This window comes from Lipophrys pholis (assembly GCF_963383615.2).
Source record: "Lipophrys pholis genome assembly, chromosome: 6".
Lineage (NCBI taxonomy): Eukaryota > Metazoa > Chordata > Actinopteri > Blenniiformes > Blenniidae > Lipophrys > Lipophrys pholis.
Window position 1 is genome coordinate 21,817,511 of NC_137629.1, and position 21,680 is coordinate 21,839,190.

The following is a 21,680-nucleotide window of genomic DNA, read 5'->3' on the forward strand; positions in this document are numbered from 1 at the left end:
CTACAAGGAAAATTCAGAAGCGGTGCAGGGTTTACGCCTGGTGATGGGCCACCATGCTGGACATTATTTCCTGGCTGCAGTCCACTACCGGGCCGCTGAGGAACAGAACGCCGCAAACTCCCTTCTCTTTCTGTGTTCACGCTCTTTGGTGGCCATCAGCCCCGGGAATAGCAGCTATGTGAGCATGACTGCACGGCACTATTTCTGTGTGCCGTGCTACTTGACATTGGGAGGCCAGGATTAGGTGGCTCCACTACTGTAAATGAAATGCTGCTCTCACACACACACACACACACACACACACACACACACACACACACACACACACACACACACACACACACACACACACACACACACACACACACACACACACACACAAACACCCGAGTGTGTGTCGATACGCGCATATACACACCGCACTACAAAATGGGGATCTTGCGACCAAAAAACCCCAAATAACCTGATAATGTCACTTTCATTTGAGAAACAATAGTTGTCAGCAGCAACTTTCCCCTGAAAAAACCCGCAGAATGTCAGAAGCTGAAGAAGTGTCTGTTTTTCAGTTTCTCAATAAATGGTATGAGGAAAGTTACATCCGGAATCAGGGTCCACACCCTTATTGCTCAGCTCAACATCTGTCTTTAACCATCTCCTTGTGCGAGTCGTTCAGCATTTTGTTTATTCAATATATATAGAAGTTATGAGAAACAGGCAGAGCCGAAAGCCAACACATAGCAAACATGTATGTTTTGCTGTGGATCTTTTGCCTGTAACGGTTTGGTTAACCCCTGCAACCCACACAGAGTCAGCACTGAGGCATTATCTGACCACATTACCACTCACACACATACACACATACACACACGCAGTGCCGGTGTAACAACATCCGTGTAGGAGGTGACTTCAAGGAGTGACTAACGTTTGGCTGGGTCTCAACCTGCCTTTGAGTCCAGCTGGGTCTTTTGACTGTCCTCACCTCCATTAAGTCTGTGTGCGGCACACATAACAGCATTGTTGCATCCCAGTACTTTGCTGTATGTGGTCTCTCTGAACCCTGTGGCATTCAGGCCCGGCCGAGGTCTCAGATGTTATACTTGGTAGTGCGTCTTTGAACATGACATCTGTTGGCTGTGTGAGTAATGCTGCGTGGTGCTGTGGTGTGATGTGTTGTGGCTGAACATCAGGTGTTCTCTGGCTTACGCTATGCCTCACATCTGTTCCACACACACACACACACACACACACACACACACACACACACACACACACACACACACACACACACACACACACACACACACACACACACACACACACGCACACGCACACACACAGCTGTAAGTGAGCCCTGACTGCACTCGTTATGCCGTATGACTGATCCGTCAGTGAGGTTGATGAAGGGGGTGTCAGCACATAGAAGAAATAAAATCCTCATTTTCCATGTGAAGCACTCATTTGTTAATCTGTGACTAAACGATTAAGCACGTGTATCCATGCGACTGTGCGTGGCCAACCCAGGCAATCAGAGAATTGAACCCAACGGGCTGATTTCATGTCTAAACATATTTGCCTTTTGAGTTGTGTACATAATGGAGCTAATAGCCAGGATACAGGTGCTTTGGTTAGAAGCGGTGGCTCCCACGTCAGAGTCGGGGGAAATCAAATATTATCATTACTATAATTACAGATCCTGAATGGACCAGAAGAACACACTGGTGTTATCATTACCCAAACAAGCATTGATGCGTGGTTTGACTCAGGAAGCAAGGAGCCAAAATAAATGTGAGCTGTGCTTAGCTTATCTTTCTGATTCAATGTGTGTAACTTTCTAATAACATGCAAGGGCTGAACAGCGGTTTAGTGGATAGCAGGATCCATGGTTTGAGTCCAGAAGGGGGGGGTTGGCCAGCTTTGTGTGGCGTTTGACCAAGACTGTGAATGTGAGTGTGTGTAAATGTCTGTCCTACTGCATTTGCTCCATGATGAACAGGTTTCACCCGTCCAGGATGTATCGCAAGTACAGAAAATGGATAGAATGAAATGCAACAATGGAGAAACTACAAGAGTCCAAAGTAACAATGATCTGTTTTTATTTTTTCTCTGAATAAAATCACAAATAAAAATCACTTCAAAACTGCAGGGCAGGATTTGAAAGGGTAGAACACTTGAATTCACATTTTTTTTCCATGACAGCTTAACAGTTTCTCCTCTAACGATGGTAAGACATGACAATATGACATATGTATACCCAATTCCTGCTACAGTGCATTTAGTAATTGACATCCTGTAAAAAAAAAAAAAAAAGGCTTATTTTTGCAGAAATGCTAAGAGCATAGATTTTTTGCGTCATGTATAATTAGCCAGTGCACTGCATTGTAATGGCATGTGTTGATCTGTCACTAGAAAACTGAGGCACAGCCAGTGTGAAGCCTAAATCTACATCTCTAAATCTCCCCGAACCTGCAGGATAAAGCCGGGTGGGACCAGTGAAGCAGCAGAGCTCGTCCCTTCACCATTAACTAATACTGATGTGCCTTCGAGCAAGGCTCTGAACCCACTACTTGCTAAGCGGGAGCCAATAAGTGGCAGGCAGATCCAACTGGCTTAGACTGGGGCAGCCGCCGGCTGCGAACGTTTTTAACTGTGTTGATCATGAGAAGGGTGTTAAAAAGCATCACTTTCATTTTAACTACCCTGAACTATTCTCAAAGAAAATCATGTCGATCCAACGATCAATGTATTCATCGCAGTGCTATTGATCATTGTCTGAGTGCCAAAATTAAGATCAAAAATTTACATATCGATATATTACAGTTCATTGCAGAAAGTACTTAATAACTCAAGGAGCGTCTGCATTTTTTGCTTTTCCATTTTATAAATAAATATCATCCAATGAGAAATATAAAAACAACTGTAACATTTTCTTTCTTTTTTTTTTTAAACTGTTGAAGGTGGTTAAAAATCTCCATAAATACAGTTAGCTTAAATAAATAAATTAAAATTATAAATATACTGTTGACTGTACACACAAATAAACAAACAAGGAAAGGACAGCAAATGGTGGCCTTGTGCAGGAAAATATTAAATGCTGTCTGTTGAGAGAGAAAGAGAAGAAAAAAAAAATCCAGATTGAGCTCTCAATTGAAACATTTCAGTTCAGTTTGAATCTTTTCTTTTCACACAGTCAAGAAGTAGCACAGAGTCTAGACACGTTTCCCTCCTCCTCCTCCTCCTCCTCTTCCTCGCTCTCTCTCTCTCTCGTGCTCGTCACATCTGCAGTCCTTTTTCTGAACCAATCGGTATTCCAGTTCCAGACGGGCCGTCCTCTCTTCTGAGGCCATCAGGAATACGTTCAGCTGCCCATTCTCTGTCTGAACGTCTGGCAGAACGTGGAGCGGACACTCTTTGTTCCCTTCTTCACGTACGCTCATGCTTCCTCCGGGACCTCCTGTTGCGGTTCACTTCTCTTTTTCTATTTTGAGGTAGAATTTCTGCGTCTTTGCCTGCCCGTGGGAAAAATAAAATAAAAAATACAGAAGCAATGAGTACAGTGCCACTTCATGCATGCACAGAGGAACACAGATATTGGTCAGTGTGTGTGTGTGTGTGCGTGTGAATGCATGTGTGTGTTTGCAGCCCTGCCATCTAGCTACTCACCTCTCTTTGTTGCCTCAGTGGTTGGATGCTAACCCTAGTTTGACCTTCTCCTCATTTTCTACATCATACGCTCCCCGCTTGTGAAACCTGTAATAAACGAGAGAAGAGGAGCTTGTTGAGACTCTTTCCTGCGACTGTCTATGCCTGTGTTGTGAGAGTGTGTATTGTTGTCGATGTGTCTTCTTGTGCCTGCGCCGGTTTAACTCACCTGAGCATTAGTAACAAGCCAATGATGGTGAGGCAGACGGACGACAGCACCACCGCCACCACGGCCAGAGCGGTGGTGCGGCTGTAGCCCTCGGGGGATTGCACGGGCAGCGTGATGAACTGGCACCTCTCGCCGGAGTAATTCGGGTGGCATCTGCACAGAGCACAGGGAGGGTAGCGGGTTGAGTAATAATTTGGATTGTGGTGCCGCTGATGCGTGGGTGGATGTGGCGCAGACACTTACACACAGGAAGGGGCGTGGATGTCCCTCAAGTACTGGCAGGTGCCGTGAATGCAGAAATCCTTGTACTTCTTCAGGCAAGGGTTCCTCTTCTTTCCCTTGCCTTTCCCCTTCTTCCTTCCCTTTCCTCTCCTTCTCTTCCCCTCTTCAGCCTCCAGGATGGCAGACGGGTTGTTGGGTTTGCTTGACATGGCAACTAAACCAGAAAAACACAACAACAAGCATGGATTACAGTTTATTCTTTCAAAAGAAACATAGAGCAACACCGATTCAATTTTCAAGAAATTGCCAGAGTGGCTGCTCCCTCACCTCTTGGCACTTCCATGTCATAGTCCCCAGACAAGCCGTCCTCATAATCCTCATCGTAATAATAATATTCATCATCCTCCTCCTCGCCGCCGTACTCCGCTGTTGTCGCACCCACGCTCCCGCTCTCCTCCACCGCCCTCCTGCCCGCAGTGGTGTCCAACAAGTTGATAACAGACGTGTGCCGCTGCCTGTCGCTCTCATACCTGTCGACCGCAGCTCCACTCACCAGTCTGGACGCCACTGGAGGAGCAAGAAAAGAAATAAACAACGTTAACATCTGCATGTAATTTCGTGGTCGCGTGGCACAGATCTTGAGAGCACACAGGCAGAAAATCTTCCAGTATGGGACACTCAGGTTAGTGTGCCAAGGTGGGCGGACCTCTTTAGGCAAGTTGAAACATGTTGAGCACAAGGAAGCTCCAGGAGGGATTTTGGGGGGGTTTAGGGATTGCACTACTGCTTCCTGACAGGAGAAACATCTGCTGGAGTATAGTAAGCATGATTATAGGTCCTCTAGGACTTGTTTAGAAGAGTGTAAAACAGCCAAAAGCTATGACCCGACTACAGGAAAGCAAGTGAAGAGGAATATATATGAGGGGGCTGTCATAGACCCACTGTGTCTCACATACTCACTAAATGCATGGACAGACAGTTAGCTAATGTCAGGCAAGAATATGGGTTAAAAATAAAGGTATCCAGTTACATAAAGCATGCTCTAAAATAGAGAGATGACCCCATTAGTTTCCCAGATAGCCCGGCATCATGAAAACAGTTTGATAAAATGTACAGGACACATTACAGCACGGGCATACATTTAGAGGTTTACACAGATGAAATTGTGCTGCACAGGTTTTAAAAAAAAATTAAATAAATCAAACAAACAACACAAGTATCCCAAAAAACAAACAAAACAAAAACACAATCTTCATTTATCATGAAACGTACCCAAGGCGTGAACCAGCAAGAGCGCAACGGGGAAAAACCTCATGATGACAAAACTCCCAGTGACTTTCAAGAGGTGGAAAAAAAGTTATTTCAAACTATCTACGATCGGTTATTCCGTCCCACTTGTTCCGTTTTTTAATCCTTGTCTCTTCGCTTTTTCTTTTTTTTTCTTTTTTTTAAAGGTTTAATGGATATAATCCGCGTGTTTGCGACCTCTTGGCGAGTCGCTGGTGTCACAGCCTGCGTGGAGCGAAAAGAGCGTCCGCTCAGAGGAGCGCTGGTATTTAAAGGCGCGCGCGCGCGCACCGCGCACTGCGCCTCGCGCACAACGCACCACGCCCCCACTGCAGCGCCATGTGAGAGCTGCTGTGGGCCGATGTTACTGTAAAGTGCCCCACACTAAGTAATTCCAACATTTATCTTTGGATTACCCATCATTTTCCCATTTGTTAAACCCCAAATAGCAGCCACAGGAGGAGAGAATAGAGACACTTTCATTGTGATAGGAACTGTGAAGCACTGTGACGCTCAGTTTTCTATACTACTGAACTTTAGGTATAAAATTGCTGTTAAGCAATATCACAACCACCTATTATTTATGGACATCTGGAGGAAAAATGAATTGAAAAGCAATTTTTAATACGTATTTTAATAAAGTAAATATTTTAGATTTACCATCCACCTTTGTTTTTTTTTTGTTTTGTTTTTTTTTAAATAATGTGAATCGAGATACAACCGAACACGGACACATTGCGTATGAAATTAACCGAATGAACACATTAAAATGTAAAACTTGTTGTTTTAAATAGAGTTACATTTCAGTTTAATAGTTATTACAAACATGTTGTTTTTCTACAAAATCGTACCTTTTCTTCTTGAAACTTTGTACCAAACAACACGTTGCCTTTTTCAAAGGCTATGATGATTGTATGTTTTAACATATTATATTTCAATCAGAAATTCAGGTAGGTCTGCTATTTTAATATTAATATTGTTTCAGACAGGTAACATTAAAAACATAACAAATACACGCCCGTGAAGAAACAGAATACAAACAAAAGTAGACAAAGACAAATCATTATTCATGCAGGCCCATATTGATTTACTTCTGACGGAGTCCACCACGTGGCTCTAAGGATTGCTTTATATTTAATCTGTATAAATCCAGTGGACGAGCAGGCACACCAGCTATGGGTTACCAAATTTAAGGAAAAATAATGGGACGAATATTGAAAAAATGACTGTTAAGACACCTAATGATGAAGAAAAGTTCAATTGTACGGCGAAAACTGGATCGATGAAACTCTCGTGCCTTGTAAATTATGCAAGCACCTTGCAAGATGTCACACGTGCGCCACACAACTTACCTGCGTCACCACGTGGGGGAAATTGGAACTGCATGGCATGCACTTTAGAGTATTTACTGCGGGTGTACTGCGAGTGTCACACGCTCCACAGGCCATAAGTCCTATAAACTGTGTTTCATGAAATAATTGGCTCGAATTTGAATTGTGACATATTGACACAATCCAAAAATTGCATGTATAGTTAATCAATTACATAATTTGTAGATTCGACAATCGATGTGGCAGAGGCCATAATACATAAAAAAAAGTATTATGTTTTATATAAAAAGATAAGCAACAGTCTGAACCTGGTATCTTTTGCATGTTGCAGAATATGTGGAAACTATGCCAGATATGCCAGCCGTGCTTGTTACAGTGGCATGCCTTCAGAGGTCAAGCTGATAAACATTCTTGTTTGGTATGTGGTAATGTTTCAGATATTTTGTGATTTGCATAATTCCAGCCTACATCACAAAGAAACAAAATGCTATATATTAAAATTTGTATCGTCACGTTTGAATAAACCACTGTTTTTGCAGAAGAAATCCCAAAATATCTCAGTGAGGTTCATTAGGTATCATCATAATAAAGGAGACCCTGGTCAATTATCAGGAAGACACTGACAGTGAAGTTACACTGACCCATTTAAGACACCCAGGATCTTTGCTTAAAGGGGTTGGCTGTTTACAGAGACGTGGAACGCAGCAGAATCATAGAAAGTCGACTGAGATGGTAAATTCTGACGGAGAAAAAAATATGGATAAATATGGATGACCATCGCTGTGAGAGTCAGTATACACGTTTGATAAATATACAACAAGTATCACTATTACAGTATCAATTCATTCCTGAATCGGAGGGAGCATCAGTGTGCTAACTGGGCCGCCGGGAAGGAGGTCATTGCTCAGGTTGTTTACACATGAATGTTAATTTTTGCATTTCGTTTGGAAGTCAAGGTCTGAGAGGGACACATGGTCCAAATAACTTCAAGTCCAATCAGCCTCTTTATCTCTCTTTATCAAGCACTTGTCAGTATGGCCATCGGTGTGATCACCTTCACCATTAAGAGTTTAACCCTGCCCAAAAACCTCTCCAAGTCAAAGCAAATAAAGATTTGAAATACTCTTATTTCATCCTCTTCTATGCTGTAATGTACTCAGAGGACAACCAGAGGCTGGACAATCTGGTCAGGTGTGCAGGCTCTGTGGTGAATATGCAGCTGGAGTCTGTGGTGACTCTGCAGGACTTTATGAATAACACCAACTACATCTGCACCCTGCTTTCTTTACAGAGGAGTAGTCTCAGCAGCAGGCTGCTGTCAGAAAAGTGTTCCAGATGGATGAACAGATGCTATTGTTACATACACTGGTGTTACTTTCATGCATTTAATCTGTCTATTTTGGGAAATATGGTGGTGGTATTTTTAGTGTGTTTAATCCACACTTATTTAGAAATATGATGGTGTCATTTCCGAGTATATAAAGAGTATATATTGGGAAATATGCTGGTGCTATACTAGTGTGTTTTATTTTGGGTGGGTATTAATTTATTGAGGTGTTTATTTCTTTATTTTAAAGTTGTCTTATGCAGTCTAGGTTTATTTTGGTTAGAATGATGCTATATTTTGTGTATTTAATTTCAGGTCTTGTTTTTCATGCCCGTCCCTGTGTTGTTCCGCCGTGGTGCAATAGTTGGCGGTAGTGAGTCTTTCACGAGTCTTTTGAACCACCAAAACCTCTAAAGAAGAAAAAACATGATTACCACGGCGCGCGTGATTGCTCCAATCAGGTCACGTGCACTCCCGCGAGAAGGGAGGGGGGGGGCAAACATGGCCGACGAAGCAGGGGAAGTAAACACAGTTGTAGAGGACCGTGAAGAAAACCCCGAGGAAGATGAGCCCGAGGTGTCGGGCCCCGCGGAGGAGGGTGAGCCTGGCGGGCCGGAGCGGAGCGAGGAGTCCGGCCCTGCTCACAGCTGGTCGGCCCCCATCCTGTCTCTGGCTCGGAAGGCCACGGAGACGATCAGCAGCGGGATGAGCTACGCTGCTGCACCGAGGAAAACCTCGCAGGGCTCCGCTGCCAGCTCACCCACCGACAAGGAGCCCGAAAACGACCTGAGCAGCTCCTCCAGGATCCTACCGGGTAGGCTGTCACTGCAAGTTTGGATTGAAGTTGTCAGACACTTGACTTCCTCCTTTGACTGAGGTCAGCTGTCGCTCGCGTGACTGCTGGATTATCTCCGATCGTCACGGTTTGATATTTACGTCGCTGATCTTCAGTGCGCCTCCACTGAACCCACGGCTGAAATGTTTCCCCCTCCTGTCGTTCACAGTCCTTCCTCTCAGAGACTCCTTGTCCATCGAGAGATCCAACCTCCTCAGCATGATGAAGCTGAGCATCAAAGTATTAATCCAGTCCTCTCTGAGTCTGGGCAGGACGCTGGACTCCGACTACCCTCCCCTGCAGCAGTTTTTTGTCGTCCTGGAGCAATGCCTCAAACACGGGCTAAAAGGTGAGCTGGCACATTAAGCTTTCTTGCACTTTTACCCAAAGGACACGGATCTTACTGTCGCCTTCTTTTCTTTTTTTACAGCCAAGAAAACCTTCATTGGTCAGAACAAATCCATATGGGGACCCCTGGAGCTGGTGGAGAAGCTGTGTCCCGAGTCTGTCAACATTGCCACAAGTGCCAGAGACATGCCAGGCATCAAGTACGCTCAGCAACTTCTCACTAAATCCACAAAATTGATGCGTCCATGACGGTCGTAATGAGTCTGATAATCCCCTCAGGACTGGCTTGGGGAGAGCGAGGGCTTGGCTCCACTTGGCGTTAATGCAGAAAAAGGTGGCCGACTATTTGAAGGCCCTGCTGGACCACAAGGACCTCCTGAGGTATTCACCATCGGTGTGAACACAGATTCTTTTCCCAGCATGTCGCATCATTCTTTGTTTCCTTCTGTTTTTTAAATCCTCAGTGAGTTTTATGACTCTGGAGCTTTGATGACGGAGGAGGAGGGGGCAGTCATCGGGGGACTGCTGGTGGGCCTGAATGTGATTGACGCCAACCTTTGCATTAAAGGGGAGGATCTGGACTCTCAGGTCAGTGCTGAACCGGCCGTCTGGGAATCATTTCCTCTCTCAGTAGCGAGTGGGTCAGGATACGGTGTTCGTCTGTCTCTTAGGTGGGCGTCATTGACTTCTCCCTCTACCTGAAAGACCCTGCCAACAGCGAGACCTCAAAAGAGTGAGTACGAGCTCACGGGTCTAATCCACACCGACGTTGTGTGACACTCAGAAGATGTGAAATCATGTAATGGGGTGGGATTAGTGAGGGAACCAGAGAGGAGGGGCGTGTCCTATGGTTAAGAGCGGCAACTCTTCTCCCAGCATGTCTTGTTTATCGTCATTGTAAACAAGTAATCATAATTAAAAATCCTTGTAACTCCTGTTTGTATTTCTTGAAACATACGTTTAATATAATTGAAAGGGAGGCAATGTGATCTATGTGTTCTTTTTCCTGGTGTAGTGACGCCAAGATGACGGCCATATTGGATCAGAAGCACTACATAGAGGAGCTGAACCGCCACCTGACCGGCACCGTCACCGACCTGCAGGCCAAGATGGACTCTCTGGAGAAGACGAACAGCAAACTCGTAGAGGAGGTTAGGAATCACTGTGGTTTCTTTTTTTCATTTTCATGGTACACAATTGTTTTGTTTTATTATTAAATCATTTCAAACATTTGTGCAGTCACATACAAAACCGATTACCATGTACCGTTTGATGACAACATAAATTATAGTTTATGAAAATATATTCAGACAAAATAGATATTCTTTATGTATACCCACATATAAACATACATACTACGTCATATATCTTCTTTGCCATGCCTGAAAAGGGGTAGGAAGAAGTAAAACTTATCAAATCCTACCCCTTCTCCAATATTGGATAGTTATATTTTATAATTGTATTTCTTTATTAAAAATAGAAAGTATTATATATGTAAATATATGTAGTTCGATCACTCTTGGTTCTGAAGTCCAGATTGCCGCTGCACGTTCTCTTTCATATTATTGAAATTACACAGACATTGTACCAGAGCTTCTGTATTTTGTAACATGACTGGGAAACGTGTCTCTCCACTCTTCAGCTGACGGCAGCAACAGACAGAATCAACTCTCTGCAGGACGAGCAGGAGAAGCTGAGGGTAGACAACGAGTCCATACTGCAGTCCAGTCAGAAAAAAGAAGAGGTTCGACGAGCACAATGAGAAAAGACAAACTGCACCACTCCCAACTGTTAAAAGGAAAAAAAACAACAATCCATGATACTGTGTGATGGTTTGCTTTTCCAGGCCGCCCTGCAGGACAGTCAGGTGGAGCTGGAGACGTACAAACAGACCCGACAGGGCCTGGATGAGATGTACAACGTGGTGTGGAAGCAGTACAACGAGGAGAAACGCATCCGCCAGGTCAGACGACACACACACACACGCAGGACGCCGACGGCCGAGCAATTCTCCCGCCTCCCGTCGGCGTCACGTTGAATGACAGCGGTTGGTGTGTGTTCGATGTGATTCGACTGTCAGGAACTGGAGCGCGAGTTGGAGCTGCAGGTCGGCCTGAAGCAGGAGATTGAGGTGGCCATGAAGCTGCTGGAGAAGGACAGCCACGAGAAGCAGGACACGCTGGCCGCCCTCCGGCTCCAGCTGGACCAAGTCAAGACTCTCAACCTGCAAATGTTTCATAAAGCTCAGGTAGACCCCGATAAACACGCTCTCTGTTTGTCTTGCTCACTTAATACACACAATACATACTCACAGATGATGTTTTTTTTTTTTTTTATAAGGACTCGGAACGGCAAGCGGAGAAAAAGCAGGCAGAGGCGGAGCAGCTGGAGCAGAGGATGAACGAAATGGAGAAATCCATGGTTGAACTCGAGCAGAGGTGTGCATTAGTGCCTTTCTTAGCGAGGCAAAGTAGTTAGCAGTGTTGAACTGAATGCTCCTGTGGGTTGCAGACTGCAGAACTCTGAGCGGGAGCGCAAACAGAGCGACCAGTCAGACAAAGACATGAAGGTGGAGCTGGATGGAAAAGTGGATGCCTTGCAGAAGCAATTGACCGACCTGGACACACTGAGGTGGAGACGCACAGACGGAAACCGTTTACAAACACAACAGAGGATGAGTTAGTCAAAAGATTTAAAGTAGTTTGCCTAAAATGAAATGGGTAATAAGGCTTTGTAAGAACAACACACACTGCATCATCGACGCTTTAAATGTCATCTCTCGAAAGATGAGTTGAGGGTGAATTATGAAAGAACTAACATTCTATATAGGTTTTATAAATGACACGGTGCGAAATGTGTTTCCTAACGTTGAGTCCGACGCGTGAACGACTCTTGTGTGTTCCCTGAGCGCAGGCTGGGTCTGGAGAATGAGCTGCGTGCAGAGAGGGAACAGAGACAAAGCTTGCAGAGAGCGCTGCAGCGGGAGCAGGACAACAGCGTGGAGCTGCGCACTCAGCTGCAGCAGCTGCAGGGCCTCAACTCGGTCAGTCAGACACACACGAGAGAGCTTTTGTACACGGGGATTGAAATGTCTTTTATACTTGCACACATTGATTTAATGTCGTGGAAGTAAGGGAACAACACGGTCATTTAACGATCCACAACTTGCAGTTTCTTGTGTTTTGATAGTAAGGTTGAGTAGATCCGTACTCCAGAGGTTGTGTACTCTCCGTATTCAGGCAACGCTAAATACAAACTGACACACCTGCATTGGGATTGAATGTTTGTTTTACCCATGAAGCATTGCAGTGATGAAAGTTGGACGCAAACTTGCGGTTTGTTTTGTAGCAATGAATAAGAATTTAAACGATTCGATTGGCTTTAACTGTGTATTAATGTGTAATAACCACTTAAATGAAAAACTTATGTAGCTACTTTTAAATTCAGTCATTTTGATTTTAGAGGGTTTGTGCAAGAGAAAAACGTTTGGACTTTGTTGTTGGATCTGTGTTGCAGGAGCTGCAGGAGCTGAAGCAGGAGAAGCAGCAGCTGCATCAGAGGTGTGAGCAGCAGGAACAGGCTCTGCAGGAGATGGGGCTGCACCTCAGCCAGTCAGTGCTCGTTTAAATGATCTGTTTCACAACCTGGGTCCTTTTTTCCCCGTATGATGAGAGCTCATTTTTGACGTTGTCTCTTTGTTAAAGGTCTAAACTAAAGATGGAGGACTTCAAGGAAGTCAACAAAGCCCTGAAGGTAAATTGTGTGTGTGTGTATCGAAGCTGATGAATGGGAAAGTGTCAAAGCCTCACTGAGTGTCCGTTGTCAGGGTCACGCCTGGCTGAAAGACGACGAAGCCACTCAGTGCAAGCAATGCCAGAAGGACTTCTCGATCTCACGCAGAAAGGTAGGCTTTTTGTAATCCGCCCTCTTGGTTTCCGCCGAGCGTCAGGTGATCTGACCACAGCCGTGTCTTGTCCGCAGCATCACTGCAGGAACTGCGGAGACATTTACTGCAGCAGCTGCTCCGGTAACGAGCTGGCCCTGCCCTCGTATCCCCGGCCCGTAAGAGTGTGCGACATGTGTCACGCCCTCCTGCTGCAGAGAAGCACCGCCACCGCTTCCTGACAAAAACACCGGCTTTCTAACGCCCGAACACACACATCCTCCGTGGTGAAGGGGAACGTCATCAAGTCTTTGGGAAATGCGATTTGGTGTTCCACTGCTGCCCTCACCTGAAATTCAGGTATCTTATCTTGGTCTGGGCTTGACGACGACCAACTTTTTTTTCTCCCCCCATTTTCCTCACATTACAGGCTTATCGGTTAAAGCTGTTAGTCGGAACTGCATTTCTATTGTCTGCGTTTAGAGAGTGCAGGATGACTTGTCAGGTATCTTGAGTTTTAGACGTAGAAAATATTTAAATACCAGATTGGGAGATAACGGAACTATAGCCACCAGAACATGTATCTCATGGGGACTGGAACAGATGGAGCAGCTTGGATTTGCTCAGATGGAAAGTTTTAAATATTTATGTCACCATGTTTTCATGCAATGTAATAACATCAGTGTACCACTTTGATACTAACTTGATAAACTGACCCGTTTTTTTTTTCCTTTCTAGTAAGCAGTTTTCTAATTCTAACAGTGGCTGTAGTTTTATGTTAAAGCTCCATGGAGGTCACCGGAGGCCTTTAGTGTCACAGGGTTACGTTCTTCATCCGTCGTTCTCCCAGCCGAGGTCCCGCTGCTGGAAATGATTGTAGATCATTGAGGAGAATCACGATTCTAGAATGTACTGTAACAGTTTTGTGGATCATGTCAACTGCTACAAAGCCATTTTCCTAGTTGGTTCAGAAAAGATGACCAAATGTTTTTCTAATCAAGATGTTTGATAAAGAAATAAAGCCTCCTGTTTTATCACCGCTTGTTTTCAATTAGATACTCCAGACTAGTTTATTCACTTTTGTGCACAGGAAATACAAAAAGCTTCTGAAGCAGTAGAAACCTTCATGGCAGATTTTAAATTCACTTCCTCCTCGATAAACACCCCCAACTGGGAAAAGAAAAACAACCTACCAACAGTCACACATGAACAAAGCAAAAACATGCTCATTTACAGTCTCGAATTTAGGCGAACGTTTCAAGTGGAAATACAAAAAAAAAAAAGGGGCTAAACACTAAAAGAAACAAAGTTTGAACGTTAGAGGATAGCAGTCATTTTGTTCATGCACTCCGACACTCAAAACTGAAATGTTAAATCCATCAGCACATGACTTAACCTTGGGAGATAGCCTGGTGTTTGGAACAGTAAACCATAAAACATCACTTCCTGGTTCCTGTAACGTGGAGAACCGGCGAGGAATGGGGAAGACGAACTAGACGCATTTCTTGTGACAACACGTGATCTCACTTCTCTGAAGATCACTCACTTAAAAAAAATACAAACCCTAACCCTCAGTATTTTTCAAAACATTTTTTTTGCCCGACCCTACCTTATATTTACTTAGTGAGACCTTACGTTTCCAGTCCAGTCAGCAAAGTGTTGAGTTTAAACAAAGAAAAATAAGGGGGACCAAAAAAAATATAAAAAAAAAATAAAAAATTACATTCCCCATCCCCCGCCCAGTCCATTCATAGAGCCTCTGCTTCCTCCACCTCCTCCTCCGCCGTAGTAACTGCTTCCCATTCCGCCCTGGTTACCTAACAAGAGAGAGAATACAGACTATAGGACCGGGAAGCTCAAACAGCGCAAAGCACAGCAAAAACAACCTGCAGCAAATGTGAGCTCAAAACCTACTTTACAAACCGCAACGGTCAATGTTCTTTTTCAGCTGATTGAGATCAGTGAACACTCTTACCAACTTTATATGTCGATCACCTTCAATGGGAACTTTAATGTTTTGTGCCATTTACAAAGTCAATGAAGTGATGTTCAGCCTGGGATCCAACACACATCGATGTGACAAGAATCGCAGTGGAAGTACCGGCGCAGGTGTTTGCATATCGACAGCCTTCTGATGACCTCAGTGTTTGTTAGCAGAAAGATGCGTCGCGTCCACACGGATACCATCCTGGTCTCAGATGATTGAGTTTATAAAGATGGTTTGTGGAGTCTGAGTGAAACAATCTTGAGTTCCAGAGTCTGTTGTGAACAAGAAGCCAGCAAAACGCCCTCCTGTCTTGTTTTCTAAGTCAATAGCCACATCAGATATGAAAAGCTACATCAGTACTCCTGCTTTTGAAGTTTACTTATCTTGTTACTTTCTCAGTGTTTAAAACGTATCAGTCGCACTAATGTCCCTAGAAAAGTGTTCAGTTTGTGCAGCTTTGAGTGTGAGAACTTCCAGAGGGGCTAATGGGTTTACACTATATTAATCCCAGAGGGACAATTCTTTAAAGTAATTTTTTTATCATTTTCCTGAACTAAAAATCTGAGAATATCTTTGTAGCATCTCATTCAAAACTGAAGTAAAGAATGAAATGTGACAGCTGAGAGTTAACAGCTGTCACAGACGAGCTGAGACGGCGTGAAAAACAATCCTGGATGCTTCCCGAGGCTGGAGAGGACAGCATGTTATGAAGACGGGATGCACAAACGTTTCACACATCAGCGCATGTGCCATTTTCACTTTTGTCAACAACAAAAAAAGGCTTTAATCAGACGGTCTTTGTTGAATCCATCAATGTGCCACAGAGGATATACCTTGTGGGTATAATGAAAGAAAAGTGTTGCAACAGAGCTGACACTCACTATAGTCACTGTAGCCTCCCATGTTTCCTTGGCTGCTGTATCCTCCCGAGTACCCTGAGCTCAGCTGGCCACCGCTGTAAGACGACTGGTTCCCTGGAAGAAGGACGCCGAAGAAGATGGAAAAGATTACAGTACATGACGACTGAACCCCACATCATGTTGAAGCATCTCTGGACAAACAAAAGCTTCCAAAAGTCAACTTCTCGTACTAACCCATGCCACCCATCATCTGGCTGCCGTAGGCTCCGTTGCTGCCACCTGCTGTGGAGTTCAAGAACAGCTCCACGTAGCGGTGCTCTGAGGGACACACAGTGATGAATAACATGCGGCTGTAAAGCCGATGGTTCGTTTATGACACTGCAAAAAAAATAAAAAATACTTACGCATGTTGGCTTTGTCTTTGGACATGGCTGCCACTGCGTCTTCGTGTGTAGCAAACTCTACATCAGCCTCCCCGGTTACCCGCCCGTCTGGGCCGATCTCGATGTGGACCCGCACTGGATTCAACGGTGAGAAAAACTGCAGACACATCGAGAAGGGACAAATCAACCACCTGTTAGCCAGTGCAACCTGAATGTAGCATGCGGGGGTCAGTGAAGCCTCGGCAGCTCACATTGTAGATGTCCGTCTCTGTGGCTCTGTACGGCAGACCCCTCATGTGGACGCAGTGGCCTGTTGTGCTCTGGAAGGAAGAACCACCATCGCCATACCGTCCGTCTGACACACCTGGAAATACATAGTTGAGATTAACACCAGGTCTGATGAGGACTTTACACTAACCTAATTTCTATTACGCATTGTCAGCATGAAGAGACACAATGAACGATTACTTGGAACCACTGCACAGGTTCAATCCGATTCAATGGTTTGAACATACCGCCTCCATAGCCGCCCCGTCGCATTCGATCGTAGGAGCCCCCTCGGCCCATCATGTTGTAGCCGCGACCACCAGAGGGCCGGTCATAGGGGCCAGGTCTCTGCATCCCCATGGGCTTCCTCTGGGGTTCGTAATGGGTTCGCACCTCAGCGCGGCTACTCTTGAAGATCTCAATGTACCTGAGAGCATAGACATAGCACAGTGAGGACACGGCTAACAGGTGAAAACTGCATTTACTCAATACTGCTGAAACTGGGCTATGCAGATGCTGTCATGGTGTAGTCCATTGGTAGTAATATCTTAATAGCAGTTATTGGATCAAAAGAATCACTTTACTGAATTGATGAACAGAAATTTGTTCCAACTTGATGAGGACTTTAGTGACGTTTGCACTTTTCTTATGGTTACCTGAATCGGTTTACAGGTCTGACTATGTAGTAATGGTGTCCTGTTTCCTAGCCATGACAGTCATTGTCCTTGTGTAAAAGGGACAGAGAGAGTTCGAGCCCTTCTGCCACCCACGCTAAGCATTACCTGTTACTGTGGGCTCCAGATCCTTGTGAACAGAGGCCCTCTGATATTATCACAAGGGAGACTCCTGACCATGTGGCAACCTGGACTCGCGTTTAGTGCTCAGACACCCTTCCCCCCCCAAATATCGGGTAGGTACTCAAGTCAGAATTTGTCTTGCTTTTATTTCCTTAAGAATTTTTATTTATTGTTTTTTTAAATGGTGACCAAGCACTAACCTTCCCACTAAACTTTGAGTGTTCGATCGAACATGTAAAATAGTGCGTGTGTGTGTGACAAATATGCTGCAAGTAGCCATGATTGTGGTCGTGAGGTTTTGACGTTAGTTTCAGATGTTGAGAGTGCACACCATAAGAAAAGCAACTTATCCAGCCAACCAACCAACCATCCCCACCTGTGCCCTATTCTTTCCTTGTGTTTCTTTAGAGCCTTTTCAGCTATATCCTGTGAAGCAAACTGCACGAAGGCCTCCCCCGTACTCCTCCCCTGGATGTCCACCGGCAATGTTATCCCATTTGGCACGATTTCCAACCCTTCAACCCAAGGACAGATAACCCCAGCAGGGGACATATTAAATCACATGCCCAATCACAGTGAGACTTTCTCTAAAGAGAGAGATAGAAAACTTATGGAAAAACTCTACACATCATCACACATACCAGTTCTTCTTCTTTTTTTTTCTTTTTTTTTTTAAACCAGTGAGTGGTCATTTAAATGAGTTACATTCAACGATTCTAAGGGTAAAATAGAAATGATAGGATAGAGGAAAATAATGGAAAGGGCACCGTCTGTGACATCAGGCTAGTTTTGGTGTGTGGATGAAGAGAGAGCAAGATCTTGGAGGGTGACATAAGGAGAATTTTCCATCATTTAGCAAGAGGAACATCTGGCTTATGCTGTCTAGAAGAAAAGTTTTTGTAACAAATGATAGGTGTGAGGAAATGGAGAACAATGATACTGGGGTAAAAGATCAGTTACGTCAATGATGAGTGGGTCCCATTCCAAGGTTAGGATCTTAAAGAAGGCACAGAAAACTATGTCATCGTGACCAGACCGAGTTTGAAAAAAGCAAGATTAAAAAAGACGCTTAAAGTGAATATGATGGCAAAAAAAAAGGGAAAGGGTGTTTGCCCCTGAACAAAACATCAATCCTCCAAAAATATTCTAATTTAAACCTTTACCTGGCTTCTTTTTGCGACATCCTTTTCTAGACAATTTCCAATTAAAATAAAAAATTACATCCATCACATTGTGTACTTGATACAATCATGTTAGTGTTTACAGTGGCAGACGGAATATGTCAATTAGACACAAAAGGTAGAGCCGATAAAGAGAGAGGAGCCAAGAAAAGGAAGATTGGGGAGAACCGTTTTAATTACCAAAATTGTCCAATGAACAAAGCCCATTCTTACCTGAGAAAAACTGCACAATCTCCTCCTTGCTGCAGCCGAAGGGGAGGCCTCGGAGCCGCACAAGCCCATCTCCTGCAGTCTCAGGACAGTTTGGGCCAGTGTGCTTCATGACCCAGTCCATCTCAACGTTGTTGGATTTAAACACTGTATAACAGCACACAAAGCAATTCGTTATCGGTGTTCACAACAGGCAGGAACAATGAGGGCATTTATCACCACAGTCTCGTGGGCCGTCTGCCATTGTACACACCCTCGACGTATCTGTGGCCCATAGTTTCTCTGTCCTTCTTCACTGCGATCTTCAGATCTTCTTCCGTCTCCAACTCCACAAAGGCTTCTCCACTGGGACGCCCCTCCCTCGTGTAAGTGAAGTGGATGCCACTTCCATTGTTGATAATTTTGCAGTCTGCATTCAAAATGGACATTTAAAAACTCTTGTGAATTTTTGGCAGACATAATGCATTGTAAAAAGTGTATTGAATACAATACCTGAGAAGAATCTCTGTACTTCATCAACTGAACAGGACCACGGCAGACCCCGAATTCGGACTACGTATCCCTCATCGGCCATGTTTACTCACAGTCACTGAAGAATTAAACAAAAAATTTGATGAAAAATCGTCATACTTGAGAACGTCTCAATATTCAAATAAGTTGTGGTGTAAAGTTACAACCTTTAACTATGATATACATCACGATCAACAAAACTCGTGTTTTCTTTGTCTGCTGATGAACTTGTAAAAAGTCTACATTTTAACATGGGAAGAGTACTATGTAATTAGTACATGTGCCATCAACATTAATTTTCACCAGACAAGAGATATCAAGATCTCTTACAATCTCCAACATCAAAACTGGTTTGAGTATTCATCACTCTACTTTAAGTGACTTTTTCCCCCCTCTGCAGTGTGAATAATATTTTAGGGGTGCGAGTATGGATGGGGGCAGTGGTTAGTGCTCTCGCCTCAGTGAGAATGTCTTGCGTTCAATTCAAGCAGGGGGCGTTTCTGTGTGGAGTTTGCATATTCTCCTCACGTGCGGGTTTCCCCTGGGTACTATGGTTTCCTCCCATGAGCCAAAATCGTGCATGTGAGATTAATTTGAGACCCCAGATTGCCCAAAGGTGTAAAGGGGAGTATGTGGGTTTTTTGGTTTATTCTTGATATACTGGTGACCAGGCTGTACCCTAGCTGGGATCATCTCCAGCACCCTGAACTTAATAAAGAGGCATAGAAAATGGATGGATAGAATTTCTAAGGGTTTCTATGGTTCAACTGTATGTTCAGCTTAAGCAGTCTTTCAGTATGTTGTTGCATGTTCTCGGTGTGCATTAATGCATTTTCAATGGGTCTTGCAATTTTCATAGTCCAATAAAATGCGTTAGAGGTAAATTAAGGACCGTATACCATCAAACTCCTAAAGTTCTAACTCGCACAATGGGCATGCCACTAATTACCCAGTTGAGACATGAAAACCTTAGCGAATACAGTCCACTGTGGTAAATAATATCTAAAATGACGAGCAAGTGTCTTCAACTTTTAATTAAGTTGTGAGAATACAAAAAAATAGACATCTTGTATTGTACCAGCCAGGTTCATCTCAGGGAAACAAAGATGTGGCAAAATAGAAAGAAGAGTTGACTAGAATCCAAACTTTACCGAAAATAACGTGTTTCACCAGTATTAATAACTGGCTAAAACGGGGAATCAATCGGGAGATAAAGGCCACCATAAAACAAAACGATAAGGCAAGTGATCCGAGTGAAGCTCCGTTAAAATGAGCTGTGGCTGTACGGCAGCGCCATCTACAGTTTCCCGGCCGAACAAGCCGGTTTAATTCATATCAAATTTATCATAAATGTGACAAATCTCTGCTGCAATAAACGTTATATTTGCGCACAAAACTAAAGAAGACTTTCCAAAAAAATTATAATAATCGGTTGAATACAGAAAAGTCGATTTCACAAAGAGCGCGAAGCCAACCGCTGTCCCGCACGAGACGCTCGAAACGTGCCGCTAGCTAGCTACTTTCAATCGACAAAGTCTCCGGATGTAACGCGCTTCGTCTAATACTGAGTTATACAGCCAACCAATAACCAACAAAAGTAAATGGTGGGCTATTTCGTGTGTGGAATGCAGTGCCTAGCCTTTAATATGTTCACCACCGCACCCAGAGAGACACAAGAACAAAAGCGGCCCTTTCAGCCTGCGCCATGTTATTAGCGGCTAGCTCGCGTGTTAGCATAGGTAATTACGGTACGTTATCTCAGCAGAATTTACGAATATACCCGGGTACAAGCCGCATTCTATTAAGCCGAATGGGGTAAGGGTTCAGCTTTTATATTCTCAAATTCAATAACAGATGGCTGCATTCATTTACCTGACACAAACGACGATTCAGCACGCCACGGCACGCACAGACACTCACTGCGTGATGCAGCTGAAACCTTACACTGGGTTGCCAGTGTTTTCGAGCCATCCCCCTCTTTCAGGGCCTCAAAAAGCCGGAGCGCTTGCCCTGGATCACCTCCGTCTCACGCAGTAACTCAATCTCACTATTAAACATGACCAAATGCATTTGGAACAAATGTGAGTGTCTTGATATGTTAGTAACATGACCAAAACGTATAAATCCCAACGTTATCATGAATCAATAAATCCTATTTCCGTATATAACACCTTATAACATCAACTGATGGGGTAATATATGCCATTTTAACGTTCTTTTCTGAGTGATTTAAGATCTGCTTAAAACTACAACTTCCTGTTATCGGTCTCTTGGTCTCTTTCGCATAGTTCATATGCGCAGTCTTTTAAATACAGGAAATCTGGGTTTTCATACGGACCTGGCAATCCCTGTCGAATAGCCAAATGCTCCCGCGTCCACGCCCT

The 21,680-nt window shown here is 44.1% G+C and overlaps 3 protein-coding genes across 6 annotated transcripts; 1 reads left to right on the forward strand and 2 right to left on the reverse strand.

Annotated features, from left to right (window-relative positions):
* Positions 1 to 2,076: 2,076 nt before the first annotated feature.
* Positions 2,077 to 5,622, reverse strand: hbegfa (heparin-binding EGF-like growth factor a). 2 transcript variants are annotated; one of them, XM_080466253.1, is made up of 6 exons: positions 5,363 to 5,622; positions 4,418 to 4,657; positions 4,112 to 4,304; positions 3,869 to 4,021; positions 3,661 to 3,747; positions 2,077 to 3,506 (listed from the first exon to the last, which is right to left on the reverse strand). In XM_080466253.1, exons 1-5 carry the CDS (start codon positions 5,403 to 5,405, stop codon positions 3,675 to 3,677), a joined length of 702 nt encoding a protein of 233 aa, XP_080322379.1. In that variant the 5' UTR covers positions 5,406 to 5,622; the 3' UTR covers positions 2,077 to 3,506; positions 3,661 to 3,674. The 2 variants fall into 2 exon arrangements, with proteins under 2 accessions (XP_080322379.1, XP_080322380.1); XM_080466254.1 differs by lacking the exon at positions 3,661 to 3,747 and having other exon boundaries at positions 2,943 to 3,506.
* Positions 5,623 to 8,511: 2,889 nt separating this feature from the next.
* On the forward strand, positions 8,512 to 14,150 carry rufy1 (RUN and FYVE domain containing 1). Of its 2 annotated transcripts, none has more exons than XM_080465604.1 (17): positions 8,512 to 8,849; positions 9,040 to 9,219; positions 9,301 to 9,418; positions 9,498 to 9,599; positions 9,683 to 9,806; positions 9,890 to 9,951; positions 10,234 to 10,369; positions 10,861 to 10,962; positions 11,065 to 11,181; positions 11,299 to 11,466; positions 11,559 to 11,656; positions 11,730 to 11,849; positions 12,132 to 12,261; positions 12,735 to 12,778; positions 12,923 to 12,971; positions 13,045 to 13,122; positions 13,200 to 14,137. In XM_080465604.1, exons 1-17 carry the CDS (start codon positions 8,537 to 8,539, stop codon positions 13,341 to 13,343), a joined length of 2,085 nt encoding a protein of 694 aa, XP_080321730.1. In that variant the 5' UTR covers positions 8,512 to 8,536; the 3' UTR covers positions 13,344 to 14,137. The 2 variants fall into 2 exon arrangements, with proteins under 2 accessions (XP_080321730.1, XP_080321729.1); XM_080465603.1 differs by having other exon boundaries at positions 8,520 to 8,849; positions 12,735 to 12,829; positions 13,200 to 14,150.
* On the reverse strand, positions 14,135 to 21,251 carry hnrnph1 (heterogeneous nuclear ribonucleoprotein H1). 2 transcript variants are annotated; one of them, XM_080465605.1, is made up of 11 exons: positions 21,169 to 21,251; positions 19,279 to 19,375; positions 19,040 to 19,195; positions 18,790 to 18,933; positions 17,772 to 17,910; positions 16,847 to 17,025; positions 16,583 to 16,695; positions 16,353 to 16,488; positions 16,183 to 16,266; positions 15,970 to 16,062; positions 14,135 to 14,918 (listed from the first exon to the last, which is right to left on the reverse strand). In XM_080465605.1, exons 2-11 carry the CDS (start codon positions 19,358 to 19,360, stop codon positions 14,821 to 14,823), a joined length of 1,224 nt encoding a protein of 407 aa, XP_080321731.1. In that variant the 5' UTR covers positions 19,361 to 19,375; positions 21,169 to 21,251; the 3' UTR covers positions 14,135 to 14,820. The 2 variants fall into 2 exon arrangements, with proteins under 2 accessions (XP_080321731.1, XP_080321732.1); XM_080465606.1 differs by having other exon boundaries at positions 14,150 to 14,918; positions 15,966 to 16,062; positions 21,169 to 21,243.
* Between the last annotated feature and the right edge of the window lie 429 nt (positions 21,252 to 21,680).